The 16,296-nt window shown below is 35.0% G+C and overlaps 2 protein-coding genes across 2 annotated transcripts; one reads left to right on the plus strand and one right to left on the minus strand.

Moving 5' to 3' along the window:
- Positions 1–2,730: 2,730 nt before the first annotated feature.
- Positions 2,731–7,552, minus strand: LOC122037988 (CBS domain-containing protein CBSX1, chloroplastic-like). The gene is made up of 8 exons (XM_042597503.1): positions 7,240–7,552; positions 6,159–6,246; positions 6,019–6,083; positions 5,040–5,088; positions 4,137–4,189; positions 3,189–3,304; positions 3,053–3,110; positions 2,731–2,966 (listed from the first exon to the last, which is right to left on the minus strand). Exons 1-8 carry the CDS (start codon positions 7,432–7,434, stop codon positions 2,892–2,894), a joined length of 699 nt encoding a protein of 232 aa, XP_042453437.1. The 5' UTR covers positions 7,435–7,552; the 3' UTR covers positions 2,731–2,891.
- Positions 7,553–8,119: 567 nt separating this feature from the next.
- Positions 8,120–14,547, plus strand: LOC122037989 (ADP-ribosylation factor 1). Its single transcript, XM_042597504.1, has 9 exons — positions 8,120–8,163; positions 8,264–8,571; positions 8,649–8,687; positions 8,786–8,848; positions 10,187–10,205; positions 11,125–11,236; positions 13,836–13,883; positions 14,072–14,202; positions 14,361–14,547. Exons 2-9 carry the CDS (start codon positions 8,469–8,471, stop codon positions 14,386–14,388), a joined length of 543 nt encoding a protein of 180 aa, XP_042453438.1. The 5' UTR covers positions 8,120–8,163; positions 8,264–8,468; the 3' UTR covers positions 14,389–14,547.
- Positions 14,548–16,296: the final 1,749 nt, after the last annotated feature.

The following is a 16,296-nucleotide window of genomic DNA, read 5'->3' on the forward strand; positions in this document are numbered from 1 at the left end:
ACATTTATTTTCTAAAATTCATATTTCCTTAAACTTTCAAAATTAACTTTAGCCGTGGTCTAGATCACATCCATAGAAAATATGCACCTATAGATCTAGGACTTGAGCATCTTACAAACACACTAGGTTTACCTTGATTGTGTATTCACAAACTTAGAACGACGTGAGATGCGTAGGTCATTGTTTGGACTTAAGATGCTTATATCCATGCATCAATGCAAGTCTGGGCAAGACCAAATTATTGTGATCAAGTTAAGTAATCCATCTTAGTCAGATACTAACTGGATATATGTACTTAACTTGACTAACCAAGTGAATACTGCTATCTTCTGATAGTCAGTTAGTAACTAACAGTTAGACATTTAAGCACAATTTCTAGATAAATACTTTCCTTAAACAATATCAAGTTCGGGGGAGAATATTGTGAAAAATACTTTTAAATTTTTTTTCTCATCGTAAATTTTTTTCTCTTCTTGTTTTTTTTAAATATATTCTGGTTTCAAAATGAATTCACTTAAATGGTTTGAAATTTTTTTACTTTTTCGGTGGTTTATTTGGAAATGTTTGGTAAAAATATTTTTTAAAAAATACTTTGAAAATTATTTTATCACTTTGAAAATTATTTTAGAAATTTTCTTCTTATTCTTGAAAAAGTTTTTACTTACTTTAAAAATTACTTTGTAACCTACTATTTTGAAAATTTCAAATTTACCTTTACTCAACAAAAAATTATTAGAAAAAATATTTTTGATTTACAATCTTTTGACTTAGTACTTTTTATTCAAAACCTCTCTCTAAGTCTGAAATATACTACATTCCTTGTCAATTTTTTCACACCTATCTCCCATGCTTACTTTACATTTTTGTTTTAATTCCTCCGTATATATATTTTTTTTATGAATGCTAAAGAGGGAGGGTAAGGGTTATAAGCAAAAGATAAACTAATCTTGAAAATATTAACCCTAAACTAACCAAGAGAAAACAGAAATTACAATTACTCAACACTTTTATTCTCTTGAGTCATGCTATTACTATTTCATTTTTTACATATCTTTTCCTAACTTTAACTCGGGTTATCCTTGCATCAAAAAAAGAGAGATTATTGGCACGATTTGCACTAACGGTCTAACTCAAGTTTTGATTATTGACAAGTGAGTTAAGTTAGGTGCCTTTGTGATTTAAGTGTTTTACCAAGCATGCATGAATTGACGAGTCTGAAGGACCAGACACCAAGCTGAAATCCAGCTAGGTCTGTAGGACCAGATAGCTAGTGTGAAGTCCAGATGGTCAGCGGGCTGACCTGATATTTGGCAAAAAGTCCAGTGGACAACTGGCAGAAGTCCAGTTGGGTCTGCGGACCTGACAACTGACATGAAGACCTGGTGGGCATGAGGCAAGTCGACTATAAATTGGTAAGTGAAGGTAAGTCACTGGAGGAGAGTGACTCGATGAGGACGCATCCCGGTTACGAGACTGTAGGCGTCAGTCCAGTTTAGGTCCATTTTGGATCTCTAAACTGAGACCTTGACTAGATCTTGGTCTCAGGAGAGACAGAGTCTAATTCTACTCAATATCATTATGCCAACACTTATCTTGCATGTTATTATTTAATCTATGAGACTAATATATTTTATAGGGCAAGAAGAGCACAAAAAAGCCTCAGGTGAATAGTACCCGAGGCGCCTTCTAGGGTATGGAAGGAGCCTTCAAGCAGTGGAAGGTGCCTTGGCACTATTCATAAAAAGTGTCTTCCGCAGGATAAAAATCACATCTCGTCGCGGCTAAAGGCCAGTTTGTTTGGGATCAAATTTGTCGGGTTGGAGGCACCTTCCTCAACATTTATAAGGGTTTCTTGACCTAAGCTTCTACAACAACATCCATACAAGCTTCTACACGTCCGTTTGAGGTTCCAACTGCTCTGACTTCTTGCTGTGACTTTGCTACGACGCTGTTGCGCTCGACTACAGCAAAAGAGCCGACCGACACCGAGCTTAAGCTGATAATCTTAGAAGGTGTTGGGCAACAAACTTGTAATTTGTGTACTTAGTTATTTGCAAAAGGACAAGTGTAATGTGTTGCATTTATTTTATCTTTTTATGTACTCGATTCCTTTTTTTTGAAAGTACCGTTAAAGATATTTTAGTGAACTACTCATTGATAGATCCGCAAGACCTAGACCTTAAAATAAAAGTCACCGAAGACTTCGAATTAAGTAAAAACCGAACGTGTACTCTTTTACTTACTCTTCTATTCCACTTTCTTACTTAGTCTTCCGCTGCGTACTTTGCTTTTAAATTTATAAAGAAAAGACAAATTTTGAAAACCACACGATTCACCTCTACGTGTGACTCAATCCAACATAATCAACACTAAATCGATATAAAATGGTCCAATAATTTCAACTATTTTTTTAAAAAAACAAACTTCTAACAACTAAAACCATCGATTAACCACCACCTCCAACTTTCGGAACCGCCACAACTTTCAACTAAAAAATGATTAAAAAAATAATTAAACCAGCAATTCAAATAGCCTATTTACGGTTACTTTGAGACGGGAACCATAATCAACCCGGCCTCAGATAGGCTGGTGCTGATTCCAATTCCTGCCCGTTTAATCAGGTCAACAAGTAACTGGCCTGTTGACCCGGGGTCTATCGGGGGCCAACAACGACCACGTTTCATGTTCGTTTGAGAAAATATAAAGCAGGGACATAACTGAGCCTTCACATGATCAATAATCACTGTCCATACCTATTTTGATGTATCCTAATTTAAGATATCTAAAACATAAATATGCATCAAAAGCCTAGTCTCAATGATCAGACAACTGCAGCAGTGCGGTCTAATAATCCGTAGTGGCTCCTTTAATATGTGCTTCCCATCCGGGAATCAAGAATTCACCCTCTTTGCATGCTTTATCTGGAGTGCTGCACTAACCACGTTTCCCCTCGTGATAACACCTACCTTCAGTGGGCATGTTGAAAACCTCAATAGCAAGAACTAAAAAAAAACACACAATTTAACAACTGGAAGTCTGGAACATCACATACCAATTTACCAGCACTGTCAACGACTGGAAATCTGCGGTGTTTTGTCTCCAGTAGCAGCCTGCAATTAGCAATTGCAATTTGTTTAGCAGTTCAACATTCTTGCTGAAACATAAAGATCGGAGACAATGTGTAGAACCTCGCAGCATCTTCAAGATTGGTAGTTTCACGAACCACAAGAGGGGCATCAGTCATCACCTCACCAATAACTTTACCATTTGTTTTACGTAGCAGCTTTTGGATTTCATTGAATGTCTGCAACAGTATAAGAACGTGAGGTTCCGCATTCTGACACATAATTCAGTGTGCATACAGGTCTAGTTATTCCAAAGGAAACAAAATAGTATCTTTTTTGGGTCGTATATCTCAATGTATCATCCACGAGAATTTGACATTGTCTGGGTAAATAATAAATTTTACAAAAATGCTTCTTCCTGCATGTTTCACTTCCACAACTGCAGTATAAAAAAATGCACATTACAATATAAAAATGCTCCCAGTAATCTACACTGATCCACAAGGAACTAGTACCAATAGGCCAATAAACAATACAGGAATTTGTTGCTGAGATAACTACGTTAAGAGGTAAATATAATCTAGCAACAATAGGGCTTCTCAAGTTCCATGGATGAGCTCTTGCCTTATCAGGTGCATTTATTTTCTTGCAAGATTTCTTGAAACAAAAAAGAACAATTATATCGCATCACCATATATTATGAAAAAAAATCCCCTAATGAACTTGACTATCAGAGATTAACTAATGGCATTCTATAATTATGGACTAACATGTTGACAGGATGACACATTATGATCCTTAATTGAAGCTATATGATTTATTGAAAGTCTAATACCACTACCATGGAGAGTATTGGCAAACAGTTAACAATCTTTGACTATAGAGTTTGGGCCATAAAAAAGAGACCATGTTGCTTACTGCTTAGTGAAGCAACAATTCACCTTGTTTCAAAAAATATCTCAAACAAACCAAATTTGCAGTATCACCTAACCATATTTGTTCTGAAAAAAATTTATTGAGCAGAGAAATAATATGTATTACAAGGAAACAAAGAAAGCAAATATGACTCACTTTCCATGAACTATCAACCTCAGGAAACATGCTTGTATCAGTTTGTCCACTACCTGAGAAGAATAGGAACTTTTAGATAGTGCATTGTCTACGATAGAATTATAGAACTATAAATTGAAATCTAAATCATTGCTCTTGTTGTAAAAGGAAATAATTATATTTGAGAAATAATGGTTTCAAGATGCCTTAAGCATAGAAGTGCAAGACCTTCTCCTAATATGTTAGGTACCTTTAGTGTTCTAAGTTATAGAAAATTACTCCTAGATTTTTTTTTCAAAAAAAAATCAAGTGAAAGTCACAATTCCAACTGCAAACGATAGTGACAACAAATATCAGCTTTCTTGAAGGACCTATTTAGCCTATGAACCGTTAACTTAATCAACCATCCACCTTCACTAGGACCCAGACAGCATAAAACCATTCGAAAGGAACCACAATTCTTGCAGTTGCAATAAGAGTAATTTGACTAACATCGTATCACTTTCCAGAGACCACATAAAGTTTTCATGTAATGTTGCCAACCATATTACATTTACAGCACCTCTCTCATGTGCATGGCACATGATGAACACTCTTAGATGGTAATAAATTAGTATATTATAGAATTATGACATGCATAAAGTTTTGCAATCAAGCAATCTGTTCCATATTGCTTCAGAAAAAGCTATGCAGAAAGCAAATAGTAGAACTAGAATCAAGAACTTAGAACCTTAAGCAAGAGTTAAAAACCTTCAAGAATAACAATCCTATGAGGCACAACAGATAACTTTTATAACAAATAAGAAAATGATAGAGTGATTCCTAAAATCTCCGTACTCTAAAAAGACAGAATATGCATTTTAGTTTGGTAGAATTACATACACAGTACATTCAGTTTTGACAATGAAAAATAATTAACAAAACCTGAAATAGAATCCAGAGCTAACAAATCATAATCTGAAACCACACCAACCTGCAAAGCCAAAAGAGGAGGCGCCATATGATTAAAGAATTCATTGGCAAACATGGACAAGTGAATCATTAAACAATAAGGCAAACAAAATAAGCATAGTGAATTAAAGATGAACTTCCACACAGTAGAGAGGAATCAAGGTACAGTATAATAAAATCAACATTTGTGGGACACAATAACGATGAACTAAAAGTCAGAGGGATATGAAAGAAGAGAGCAGACTGCTGCAACAGAGTGTGGCACCATCAATTCTTGCCCTTATTTTCCATTCCCTCTCATTTTTTCCTTTGACAAAAGGCAACTCACCTAGATCAGCTTTACTTATATCTATTACATCTTCATTTCCATTTCTATTGTTCTTAAAGAGAATTTGTCAAAAATCAACTATTCATAACGAAAGTCATAATTGCTTTTGCATCTAAATGATGTAGTATATCATTCTTTATTATATCTGAACCTCAAGGAATAAAAGGGAGAAAAGTGGCGTTCCTTATACATAACTAACAACCCTCAATGAGAAGATAGAATCTTCAGCTCTAGCATAACTACTATATGATCAACTAAAATATATCCACCTCTCAAGAAGAAAGTGATATGTATAAAAAAAAGGTGATATGATAAACTCATTTGAATTCGTTGTTCTATTCTCCATTATTCCAACATTTTTATTCCATAGTTCATTTTTTCTTGGATAACTGTACAAGTTAAATATTCAAATCCATCAACTGAAACATATCAACTCTCTTTAAAAAAGTCATATGGTGAAACATGAAAAAGGATGAATCAATTTTCCCATAGTCATCAAGAAATAATAGTTAAGATATGGAGAAAATGTTCTGTGGCAACAAGTTATTCTTAAAATGTTTGATTATCACAAAGAAGTATTTGATAACTGAAAACAAAAGAAATGCAGCGAAGAAAATTGCATACCAAGTTCCAGTCATCATCAATCACAGGAAAGCCGGTGACCCTATTCTCTACTAAGAGCTCCAGTGCTATTCATTTCATTTGATGTGTTCATTCAGAAAATTTCCATGGACAAAAAGAATAAAAAAGTTAACAATTGTTACCTTCATCGACTGATGTAGAAGGCTTTACAACATGAAGATCTTCCTTCTTGGTCATAAAATCACCAACTGTGTAAAACCCATTGTCTTGCTACAGTTTGAAAAGTACAAAAATTTAACCAACAAATATGATTTACAGAACCATGTTCATTGTAGCCAATACTAATTGGAAAAAAAAAGTTAAGAAAACCACATGGAAATCATTATACTCTCACAGTAGTATTAGCACAGGGATGAAATAGATTCCAGCTAGGTTAGGTGCAATGAGTTTAAGTGCATATCAATTGATAACTGTTTGATCATACCATAAAACATAAACAGAACCCTTAAAAGTTGTAACCACCAGGTCCACCCTATCGAAACTAAGATAAAATAACACAAGAAATATATAGATCCAAGATTACCCTTGTTGGTATTTCCCAAGCCAAACGACACTCTAAGTACTCGATTTCCCACTTGCAAATCATTTAAAGCTCAATGTGTAAGCCTCCCACTGTAAACAATACAACCTACTTCAATTAGCCTCTCTTCCTACATTATCAGCTTTTCGTAAGTTTTTTTTTTAAACACGAGAATTATTGGCTAGCTTCAATTAACAATTCATTATGAGAAGTGGTTCTTAATGGAAACAACTAGCTGTAGAGATTTAGGATTTCAGCTATTGCAAAATCCCATGTTTTCAGCACTGATCGATGCTTTCCAATTTCACCTTTCATTCTTTAGATGGCCATGTAAATTGCCTTCTATTTGGAAAGCCAGAGAGGTAACTTGTGCATATAAATTTGCATTGCAAACCAAAGAAATACAGTATACAAATATGCAACCTTCCCATAACTTTTTCAATTAACAATTCATGTAAAAAAAACAAAAGCTTTTCCATACTAATACTGTTCTCTAGTACACCATGGCTCCTGTCGTGGACTTCTACAGTGAAGAAAATTCGCACATGATACCAAATTCAAGAATTAATCGTGGAAGAGAAGGTGAAGGCGAAGGCTTTCCCCATCTAGGGCTCAGAATTAATTCCTCATTGACACAAAAAAAGGAACTCGCGGAAAAAGTGAAGAAAAAGAGAGATTCACACCGATGTGACGGTCCCGTTGTGAGCTAGGGCAACGGGTAGTGATGCAGGAGCCGGAGGACGTAAAACGAACAAGCGCTGACGCCTTGGAGAGAGGAATGGAGCGGGGCGCCGGCTATGGAGGGGGAGCAAGGAAGGCGATGCATTCACGCCGAGAGTGGGAGGAGAACGGACAAGGACAAGCTCCATGGATAGCATATCTCCTCCCTCGGTACCTCTCTCTCCTCGCTCGCTCGCTCGCTCTCTAGAGAGAGGTCGTTGGCTCGCCGCGGGTGCAGGCGTGGAGACTGGGGAGTGGTCCAAAATGAAGGCGTCGCGGGATACTCCACAGCATGTGATTTTTTTTTTGCGTCATCATTCTTTGCCCAAAATATTCTTATAATAATTTTAAAAAACACTCTATTTTAAAAAAAAATTCACTTCATATTATTTCTCCAAATATTCTTGTAATAATTTTGTTCAAAATTATTTTAATGTACTTAAAATTATTAAATAATTATAATTAAATTTATTTTAATAGTGATCAAAATTCCATAAATGTACTGTGCTAATTTAATAAAAATTTAATTAAATACTAATAGAACAATTTTATTAAATACTATTAACCATTTTGTATTAAAACTATTATAACCTAAAGCATTTGACCAAATTTACTTCAACCAGTTTTGGTTAAAAATATTATGTAATTTACTCGAAGCCATTTTAAATAAAGTCACTACTTTAATTTCTAATGATTTCGACCAAAGCAGAATGAGATTTATATTTTTTTTAAAAAAAAATGAAGTGTTATTTTATAATAATAATAATAAGAGGTATTTTTTTATTCTATTTTAAATATTTTAAAAAATATTTAATTATGAGGAGTATTTAAAGGGTATTTAGCGTCGGAAGGGAAGAATATTGCGAGCTCCTTTCACCCGCTCCAAGGTTTCTTTCTCTTGCACTGTCTCGTTCACCTCTCTCTTCTTCTTCTTCTTCTTCTTCTTCTCTGATGCCTAATTAATTCCTTACCGATCTCAATGACTAGGGTTTCTGCTCCTCGGATCTGAGATCGCCTCGAGTATATCTCTGTCGCACCTCCTGGATTAAGGAGACGGGAGTCCTCTTCACCCGGATGCTCTCCTCGCGGTTGCTCTAATTGATTCCTGACCGATCTCAGTGACTAGGGTTTCTGCTCCTCGGATCTGAGATCTCTTCGAGCATATCTTCGGCGCACCTCCTGGATAAACGAGATGGGCATCCTCTTTACTCGGATGCTCTCCTCGATCTTCGGCAACCGCGAGGCGCGGATCCTTGTTCTTGGCCTCGACAATGCCGGGAAAACCACCATCCTCTGTGAGTTACACCCCGCCCTCCCTTGTTCCTTCACTATTTCCTTGGATCTGTGGGGTTGATTTGGTGCTTTGTTTCAGATCGGCTTCAGATGGGCGAGGTTGTTTCTACGATACCAAGTCGGTGAATTTCCTCTCTCTCTCTTTCTCTCTCTCCATTTTGAAGTTTGGAAGATTCCAACTATTGGTTGTCTTGTTCCATTTCTATTTTGTTTCAGCGATTGGATTTAATGTAGAAACCGTGCAATACAACAATATCAAGTTGCAAGTCTGGGATTTGGGTACGTCATTCATTCTCTGATATTTCTTTGTTTGATCTAAATGCTTTCTGTTAGTAGATACTACTGTCTTTAAATTGACATGGTAGATTGATCAGATTTTCTTGCTACACTTGTGGTTGATGCTTAGTTAGGTTTAGATGGTGTTATCATTTCTCTTAGTGATGTTTGGATAGGATCCTAGAATGATGACGGTGATGCATATTTGTGATAACATCGATCATTTAAGATGTAAGCATTCCACTTTTCATTTTAGCGAGCTTCATGGTTCATTCAGGAACAAAAATGAACTAGATCTACCAAGTGTGAATTGGAGCCTCTTGATTATAGAATGTGGGTTTGGTGCTCATTGCTGGCACATTTTTTTGAGCCTCTGTACTGCTTATTGGGTTAAGGAAATGGATCGATATTACTTAGAAAGAAAAATTTTGTTCTTCAATGGCACAATGCTAAGAAAAAAAGTAGGAATCAAAGCGAGTTTATGGTAATGAGCGGGGTTACTGATAGACTTGCATAAAACTAGTTATAGTTTTTTTTTACCTAATTGATGAGCATTACTTGATCCCTTCTTGCCTGGATTCAAGTTAGAAATAAAAATATTCACTTTGGAATCAAAGTAATTCTTGCTTTGCTTTTTGTTGAGGAGCGCTTACTTCTTCCTTCAAAACCCATTGGCGTTTGTATAATTGATTGTTCCATTTGTTTGCATTTGATATATTGTCTAGCTTGTATCGAATGCCACACTGATGAGTTCTTAAACTAGATGCTAACCTAATCAACCCCTTTGTACTTATTGTTGAAGTTTGGCCTACCAAGCTTAATGCCAGCCATAACATTTTGGGTTTGGTTATGATATAGTATTTATTTATAGTGTGCAGAGATTTATCATAAAATAAAGCAGTTCTTTGCTTTAAAACTTTCAATTCTTTAGTAATGGATGCACTGTTGACTATCCTAGTGGATGTTTGCATTCTGTTGAGGATAACACCAATGCCGGTTCAAAGAGATTTAGAATTGCATTAGGATTTGAGTCAACCTCATGAACTTGGATCTTGATTTTATTTATTGTAAGACTACATTGGCACTCTCTTAACTAGTAAACACAATCAAAAATGAAAAATCTAGATATTAGTAGCCAATGTGGCCTTACGAGAATTAAATTATGGGATAGATATGTAATTTTAGTTACTTTGAATTCATGGTTTGTTTGTTTTTTAGTTGTTTTTGCTTCTTCTAAGGATAGATATGAAGTGATCTTGACTTATATATTACAAACCTTCTTTGCTGTTGTATCTTTTGATGATTTTGTTTCTGACATGACTTTATTGCTTAACTGAACAGGTGGACAGACAAGTATCAGGTAGTCCCTTTCCAGTTTTTACCTGTCAATGTTACCATGGTTTCTGCATCTTCTGAATTTACTTGTCCATTGTCAAATTCTTTCCTGTTGGGTTGCCTTTCCTTTTAGAGAAAGGAGGAAGAATGATAGAAAAAATCTGCATTTTTTTTGGAGAGAGAGGTGTGGAAAGGAACTGAGAGGTTTTTTCCCCCTTTCACTCTCTCAAATATATGAAAGTTATCATCACAACTACCTCACAATGCTCTAACTCGTGTCCATTTGCCATCACTTCAAGTGTTGTCTGATCTTTACTTTTTTAGAAAATAAATGAGGATATAATACATTTCCTAATTCCTCTTTATTTCCATTCTTTCCTTTCTAGAGAAAAATAGGTTTTTTTATTTATTTCCTTCATTTTTCATCCCTATCTTTCTTTCTTTTCTAGTTTCTACCTCTCTATGGGAACACAATTTTAAACTCTCATCTCAAATAATTCTACTCTTGATTGGAGCTCATATTCTGCACATCAACACGTGCTGGTTCTTCATTATGTTTCATATTGGATTTAGTCTCCTTGAAAAATTGGAAGGGATATTTTTTTCTGTGAGAGTATTATCCTAGTTTGTACATGCATGAATTCAATTTCTGAGAAAAAATTGTATTATCTTTAATATTATGTGAATTATGATATTTTAAATTTTCTCATAATATCATAAATCACTCAGATGTTTGAATATTTTAATATAAACATATGATTTTATTGATTCCATTAGTTTGACCAATATACTAATAGTGAGTCATAGCTGGATTAGGCCATTGGTCAGTCAAAGTCTAATAATGTATACCCACAGATATTGTTTTATTTATTTTGGCATATGTACTAACTTATTGATGCACTATAATAACTAAAGTCATCATGCTTTTTTTTCTTTCTTTGTAGACCATATTGGAGATGCTACTTTCCAAACACTCAAGCTATCATATATGTTGTTGATTCGAGTGACACTGACAGGCTGGTTACAGCTAAGGATGAATTCCATGCTATCTTAGAGGTATATAAGTTGCAAATATATGTTTTTATTTTGTAGTTAGATGACAGCCAATTGCACCTGAAATTAAATTAGGCAATTAGAAATTTTACTAAGAAAATTCATTAAGTCCACATCAGATGATCATTATACTCAATAAGGAATTTAATGGTCTTGATTCTGTGTCCACACATTGTTTGCAAATGTATAGTTATCATATTTATTTTCGACATCACTGGTTTATTATGCCCTTAAGGAACTATGCTGCTGCATCCAAATATGTATCATTTTCTTCATGTATGGTAGGGTGTTTATTTTTGTGAAGCTGGCAAACCTTTTGCAACACTTGAAAAATCTACTGGCTTCCATCCTTGAAGACCAACTCATCTCTTGAAGACCACTGTTTTGTTAGTTTGAACTAGCTATGGATTCTAAATGGCATGAGTTAAGCAAGACCTAGAATCTATGTGCTGCTGCATACCATTTACAATCTTGTCGCCCGACAATAGAATTTTATTATATAGTCACTTGATTGAAGAACTGAATAACATTTGCATGCATGACTCTGATAACAGAAAGAAAGTACCACTTATCAGGATTATCATAGGCAATATCATCATAGATTTGATGATTTCTTCAAATGTCAAAGGATAAATACTTTGGGAAAGTTAGTCACAAGTCGATAGTCACTTCTTGTGTCTTTTATTGTCATACCATTTAGTTCATCTGCTGATTGAATATATGCTAGTCTGTGTTTGGCCTCAAATTTTGGTGTGCATGAAAATTACCATTTCTCGTGCATCTTAATCTCAATTGTTAATGCATTATCAAAGATAAAGATTTATCGACAATGAATTCATTTAGAATGTATTCATAGTTGAATTTTCACGTCCCCTCGGATGGGTCTAGTGGCTAGTGCATGAGGTATTGCCACCATGAGGTCTGGGGTTCGAATCTCGGCAAAGCCGGGGTAAATGCCTCCCTTATGTGCTAGTCACTATTCCAAACGCTAGTAGCCGCCCGTGATTTATCTCCTCCGTGTTGGCCCTGAGATGGGTTGCCGGGGGCGCTGGGGGCGAGTGTATTCGCCTTTTTTGCCACCATAGTTGAATTTTCACAATCACCATTATGTGATTGTTGTAATGGTCCCCATCATAGTTTGTAGGATCGTGATCCTACACAGGATTGATTTAGAGTTAGGATCGGATCGGTAGGATTAGACCGGTCAGGATTGGATTAGGTGGATCAGATATTGATTATGTTGATTCGAACACATGCCGGAAACAATCTTCTAAAGACCTTTTCATTCAGCAGAATATTAGGAAATAGACATCCAAATTTTGTAATTTTGGAGAAAGGAACGAAAGAAAATATTTGTGAGGATCAAAACTGTCGAATATCAACTAAAAAAATGTTTTAAATAGTCTCAAAACCCTAACAATGCAAAAGACAAAAATAACCCTTTTACAATGACAAAAATTGGTTGGAGTCTCCGAAAAGACTTTAAACGATGTTTTTTTGGGCCTAAGATTGGGCGGTTACAGGTTACATCCATTGATAAATGGAGATCTTTAAATGAGCTTCGATTTTATATATTGTGTGTTCTATGCTCAAAGTGTAGAATCATAGCGATCTTGTATGATTCCGCTACAAAACTCAATCCCAATTGATCCCGGATATCCTACGATCCAGATTGCCATTTTCTAAACCATGGTCCCCATCACCAATAGCTGCAGAGAACAATGAAGTTACTTATGAGAGAATTGGGGAACAGAAAGCCTAAACTAAAAATTGACACCTATACACATTAAGCGCCAAATAGAGGAGTTGGAAACTTAGAAGTCTTGCTTTTAGTTTTGGTTCTTAGATTGTTAGAATATGAATGACTACAAGATTCAACAAAGAAGATAGCTGCAAGAGATATGGGTAGTAATTGAAAAATGGTGGGGGATGGGGGGGATATCAACTAAAATTTTTAGCACCTGTAGCACTAAGTGCCAAACATTGTTGGAATCTTAGAAATCTTGTTCATAGATTGGATCTTAGAGATTTAGAATATAAATGACTACAAGATTTCAGCATGCTGTGATGAGTTCTGATCCTTATTTACTTTTATTTGTTATTTATTATCTTTTCTTGTCACACTTGGAGAAGTTCATGCTACAATCTTATTTATAACATGTAGTTGTGGTCAATTTTGTCCATCTGGTTTCTAAATATAATAACCTCAAAAGATGATAAATAACTTGCGGAAGTTAAGAGCATTGGGAATGAGTCATAATACTATCCATTAAAGAACTATGAAACCATTGTATGTTTTTGGATTATTAGTTTCTTAACACGTTATTTTGATGGAACAATAACATAAAAAGTTCCACATGGACAAGATCATGATCGAATCTCTGATCTCTATATCATATGATGATCATATAATTTTAGAGCTACAATTTGGATTCATTGGAACAGCATGTAACACTCCATCAGTCATATGTATGCTGGCAAAGCACTGTAAATTTTCATAGATTTCTATCAAATATATTGCATTGGATGAATTTACATATTTATTTTATGGCTATATCTATGATGGTAATCCATCATTTTTAATTTTTTTTTTTTTTTGTAGGAGGAAGAGCTAAAAGGTGCCGTTGTCCTTGTGTATGCTAACAAACAGGTCAGTGAATTACTCCCGTCTGACACAACTACTTATTTCTCTTCTTTCCCTACTTTTTTTTTGTACAGGGAAGTTGAGTTTTATAATCTTTTGATGCTTTACACTCATTTCCTTCCATTTTCTGAGATCTTACTGAAGTATTATGTTGTCACTAAAGATGCAATGAGATCTTATCTATAAATGCACAGGATCTTCCTGGTGCTTTGGACGATGCTGCAATAACAGAAGCCTTGGAACTTCACAAGATAAAAAATCGGCAGTGGGCTATCTTCAAAACTTCAGCTATAAAAGGAGAAGGTTTATTCGAGGGTTTGGATTGGTATGCTCTATAAACCCTTTTTGATATGCAGATTAAGTCTAGCAAATGAGGATCACATTATTAAGTTTTTTTAAAATATATATATATAACACAACCTGCTTTCACTTGGAATGATTGTTCATTTTTCTTTTATTTTCTTTTTCTTTTTTTTAATGCAGGCTTAGCAACACTCTGAAATCTGGCTAACTTTTTGCAAGACCTCGTGGACGCAGTCAGTCAGGCTCAGGTGTATTCTAAAGGCTGCTTGTAGTTGTATGTTAACTAACATTGATTTAACATCTTGTTTCGACGTTCGCTAGTCGGAGATATCATAGTACAAATTTTACATGCAAAGGGTTGAAGTCATTGGAGTGCATTTTTTTTACCTTATTTTATTCTACGAAATTTTCTTTTGAGCCAACAAGAAATTAAATTCTTAAGTAAATTTGATTGGCTGCATCAGCCACCTGAAATGTTGTTATAGTGATCCCGTTGGAAATGACTAGAGTCAATTTTCATTTCAAAAATTAGAAATTATACAACAGAGAAACGTACAAGTAGACTAGAGATCCGGTCATCCGGACTAATATTTCCGTGTCTTGTGATACCTTGATGGAATAACAATTAAGTGATGCACTCTTTATTATTTGTTGTGTTGCCGTAAACAAAACTTAGTTTCCAATTCGTGTTTGTTTTTTCCCCATTAGATTTGGACAAGGTTGTTGCATCTGTGGTGATTTTTCCCCATAGGGAAAGGAGGCCATTAAGTTGTAGCATTGTAGAAGGTTAATGGATCATGCAAATTCTGTCTTGTAAGCTAATTGCAGAATCATGGTCTAATTGAAATGACATTGTGAAGCTGTGACAAAATCGATCTAGTTCTCACTGTTTCTGACAAAATCGATCATGCAAATGATGTCTTGCCTGAGGACTGATGCACGATGAGATGGTTGTTCTTTGTGAGATTTCGCCGGAGAAAGTTATAATTCATAATCACTCAGTGAAAATTAACGGCATGCAACCTCATGCACGCGTGAAAAGTTGAGCAATGAGCTAAAGTTCATATTTTGAATTTATAAACAATTATATTACTGAGTATCTCGTGCTTAGCTATCGGGGTTTCTAAAGTCCATGCTATCAGGATTGCCCATCAGGGGACTCTTTTCGTTATACAAGAGTGTTTAATTATGTTCCGAAGTGAGGATAAATGAGCAATATAATGTCACAATCACCATTGATTTATTAGCAAAACGAACTATTTCAATATCAAAACACTAAAGTGAGACAAGAACCTATCGAAATGCTTATATTGAAGAAATCTGGATTACTATTCTCATTTAAATTTATTTTAAAAGACTGAAATTATATAATTAAGGAAAAACAAAAGGTTAAAGAGAAGGCAAGCTAAGGTTGATCCACCAAAACATGTATTTGTTGTGATGCCGTTTGAACTTCTTCAACCACCAAAATATTTGGAATTAGGGAGTGTTTGGTTGGAGGGAATGGAAATGAGGAATGGGAAAGTGATTGAATGTTAGTGTTTGGAATGTTAATATTTGGAATGGGAATGGTGGGACCAACGGATTCAAACCCCCAAATATGGGATTTGGCCATTACCAAGTAAAATGCCCCGAATGGGAATGGTGGGGTCCACGGATTCAAAACTCCTCATTCTCATTCTTACTTCAATGAATCTCATTCCTAATCTCATTCCCTTCCACAAACCAAGTACCCCCTTAGTTTTTAAAATAATTATGATCTGCTGACTTATTTAATTCTATTACCAATCTAATATAAATTAGGATTAATGCAGGGAGTAGAATATTATGTGAGATGTTGGGAATTAATTAATTAATTAATAGATTCATCATAATGAGTGCCCATGTATATCATTCTCATCATATCCCTCTCAACTCCCACTGGCCAATAATAATTACTGTCTCGCAACCATAAGTCATTAATTAATCCAATTAGCTAGTCAAATACGTTGTCATTAAACTCCGAATATAGCATTACCCAAATTATATTAGGAAAAAAAATAAAAAGCGAGTCCTTTATTTTTTTGTAATTGTCAAAAGGACACTTCAAGTTTAAAAAATAGTATCTTATTTTATT

The sequence above is a fragment of the Zingiber officinale genome, chromosome 1A (genome assembly GCF_018446385.1).
Source record: "Zingiber officinale cultivar Zhangliang chromosome 1A, Zo_v1.1, whole genome shotgun sequence".
Taxonomy (NCBI): Eukaryota; Viridiplantae; Streptophyta; class Magnoliopsida; order Zingiberales; family Zingiberaceae; genus Zingiber; species Zingiber officinale.

Coding starts and splice junctions, on each gene's coding strand:
- LOC122037988 (XM_042597503.1), bottom strand. CDS start 7,434: ATGCTATCCATGGAGCTTGTCCTTGTCCGTTCTCCTCCCACTCTCGGC. Junction 6,084..6,158: donor TTCTACATCAGTCGATGAAG/GTAACAATTGTT, acceptor TGAAATGAATAG/CACTGGAGCTCTTAGTAGAG. Junction 3,111..3,188: donor AATCTTGAAGATGCTGCGAG/GTTCTACACATT, acceptor TGCTAATTGCAG/GCTGCTACTGGAGACAAAAC.
- LOC122037989 (XM_042597504.1), top strand. CDS start 8,469: ATGGGCATCCTCTTTACTCGGATGCTCTCCTCGATCTTCGGCAACCGC. Junction 11,237..13,835: donor AATTCCATGCTATCTTAGAG/GTATATAAGTTG, acceptor TTTTTTTTGTAG/GAGGAAGAGCTAAAAGGTGC. Junction 14,203..14,360: donor TTATTCGAGGGTTTGGATTG/GTATGCTCTATA, acceptor TTTTTAATGCAG/GCTTAGCAACACTCTGAAAT.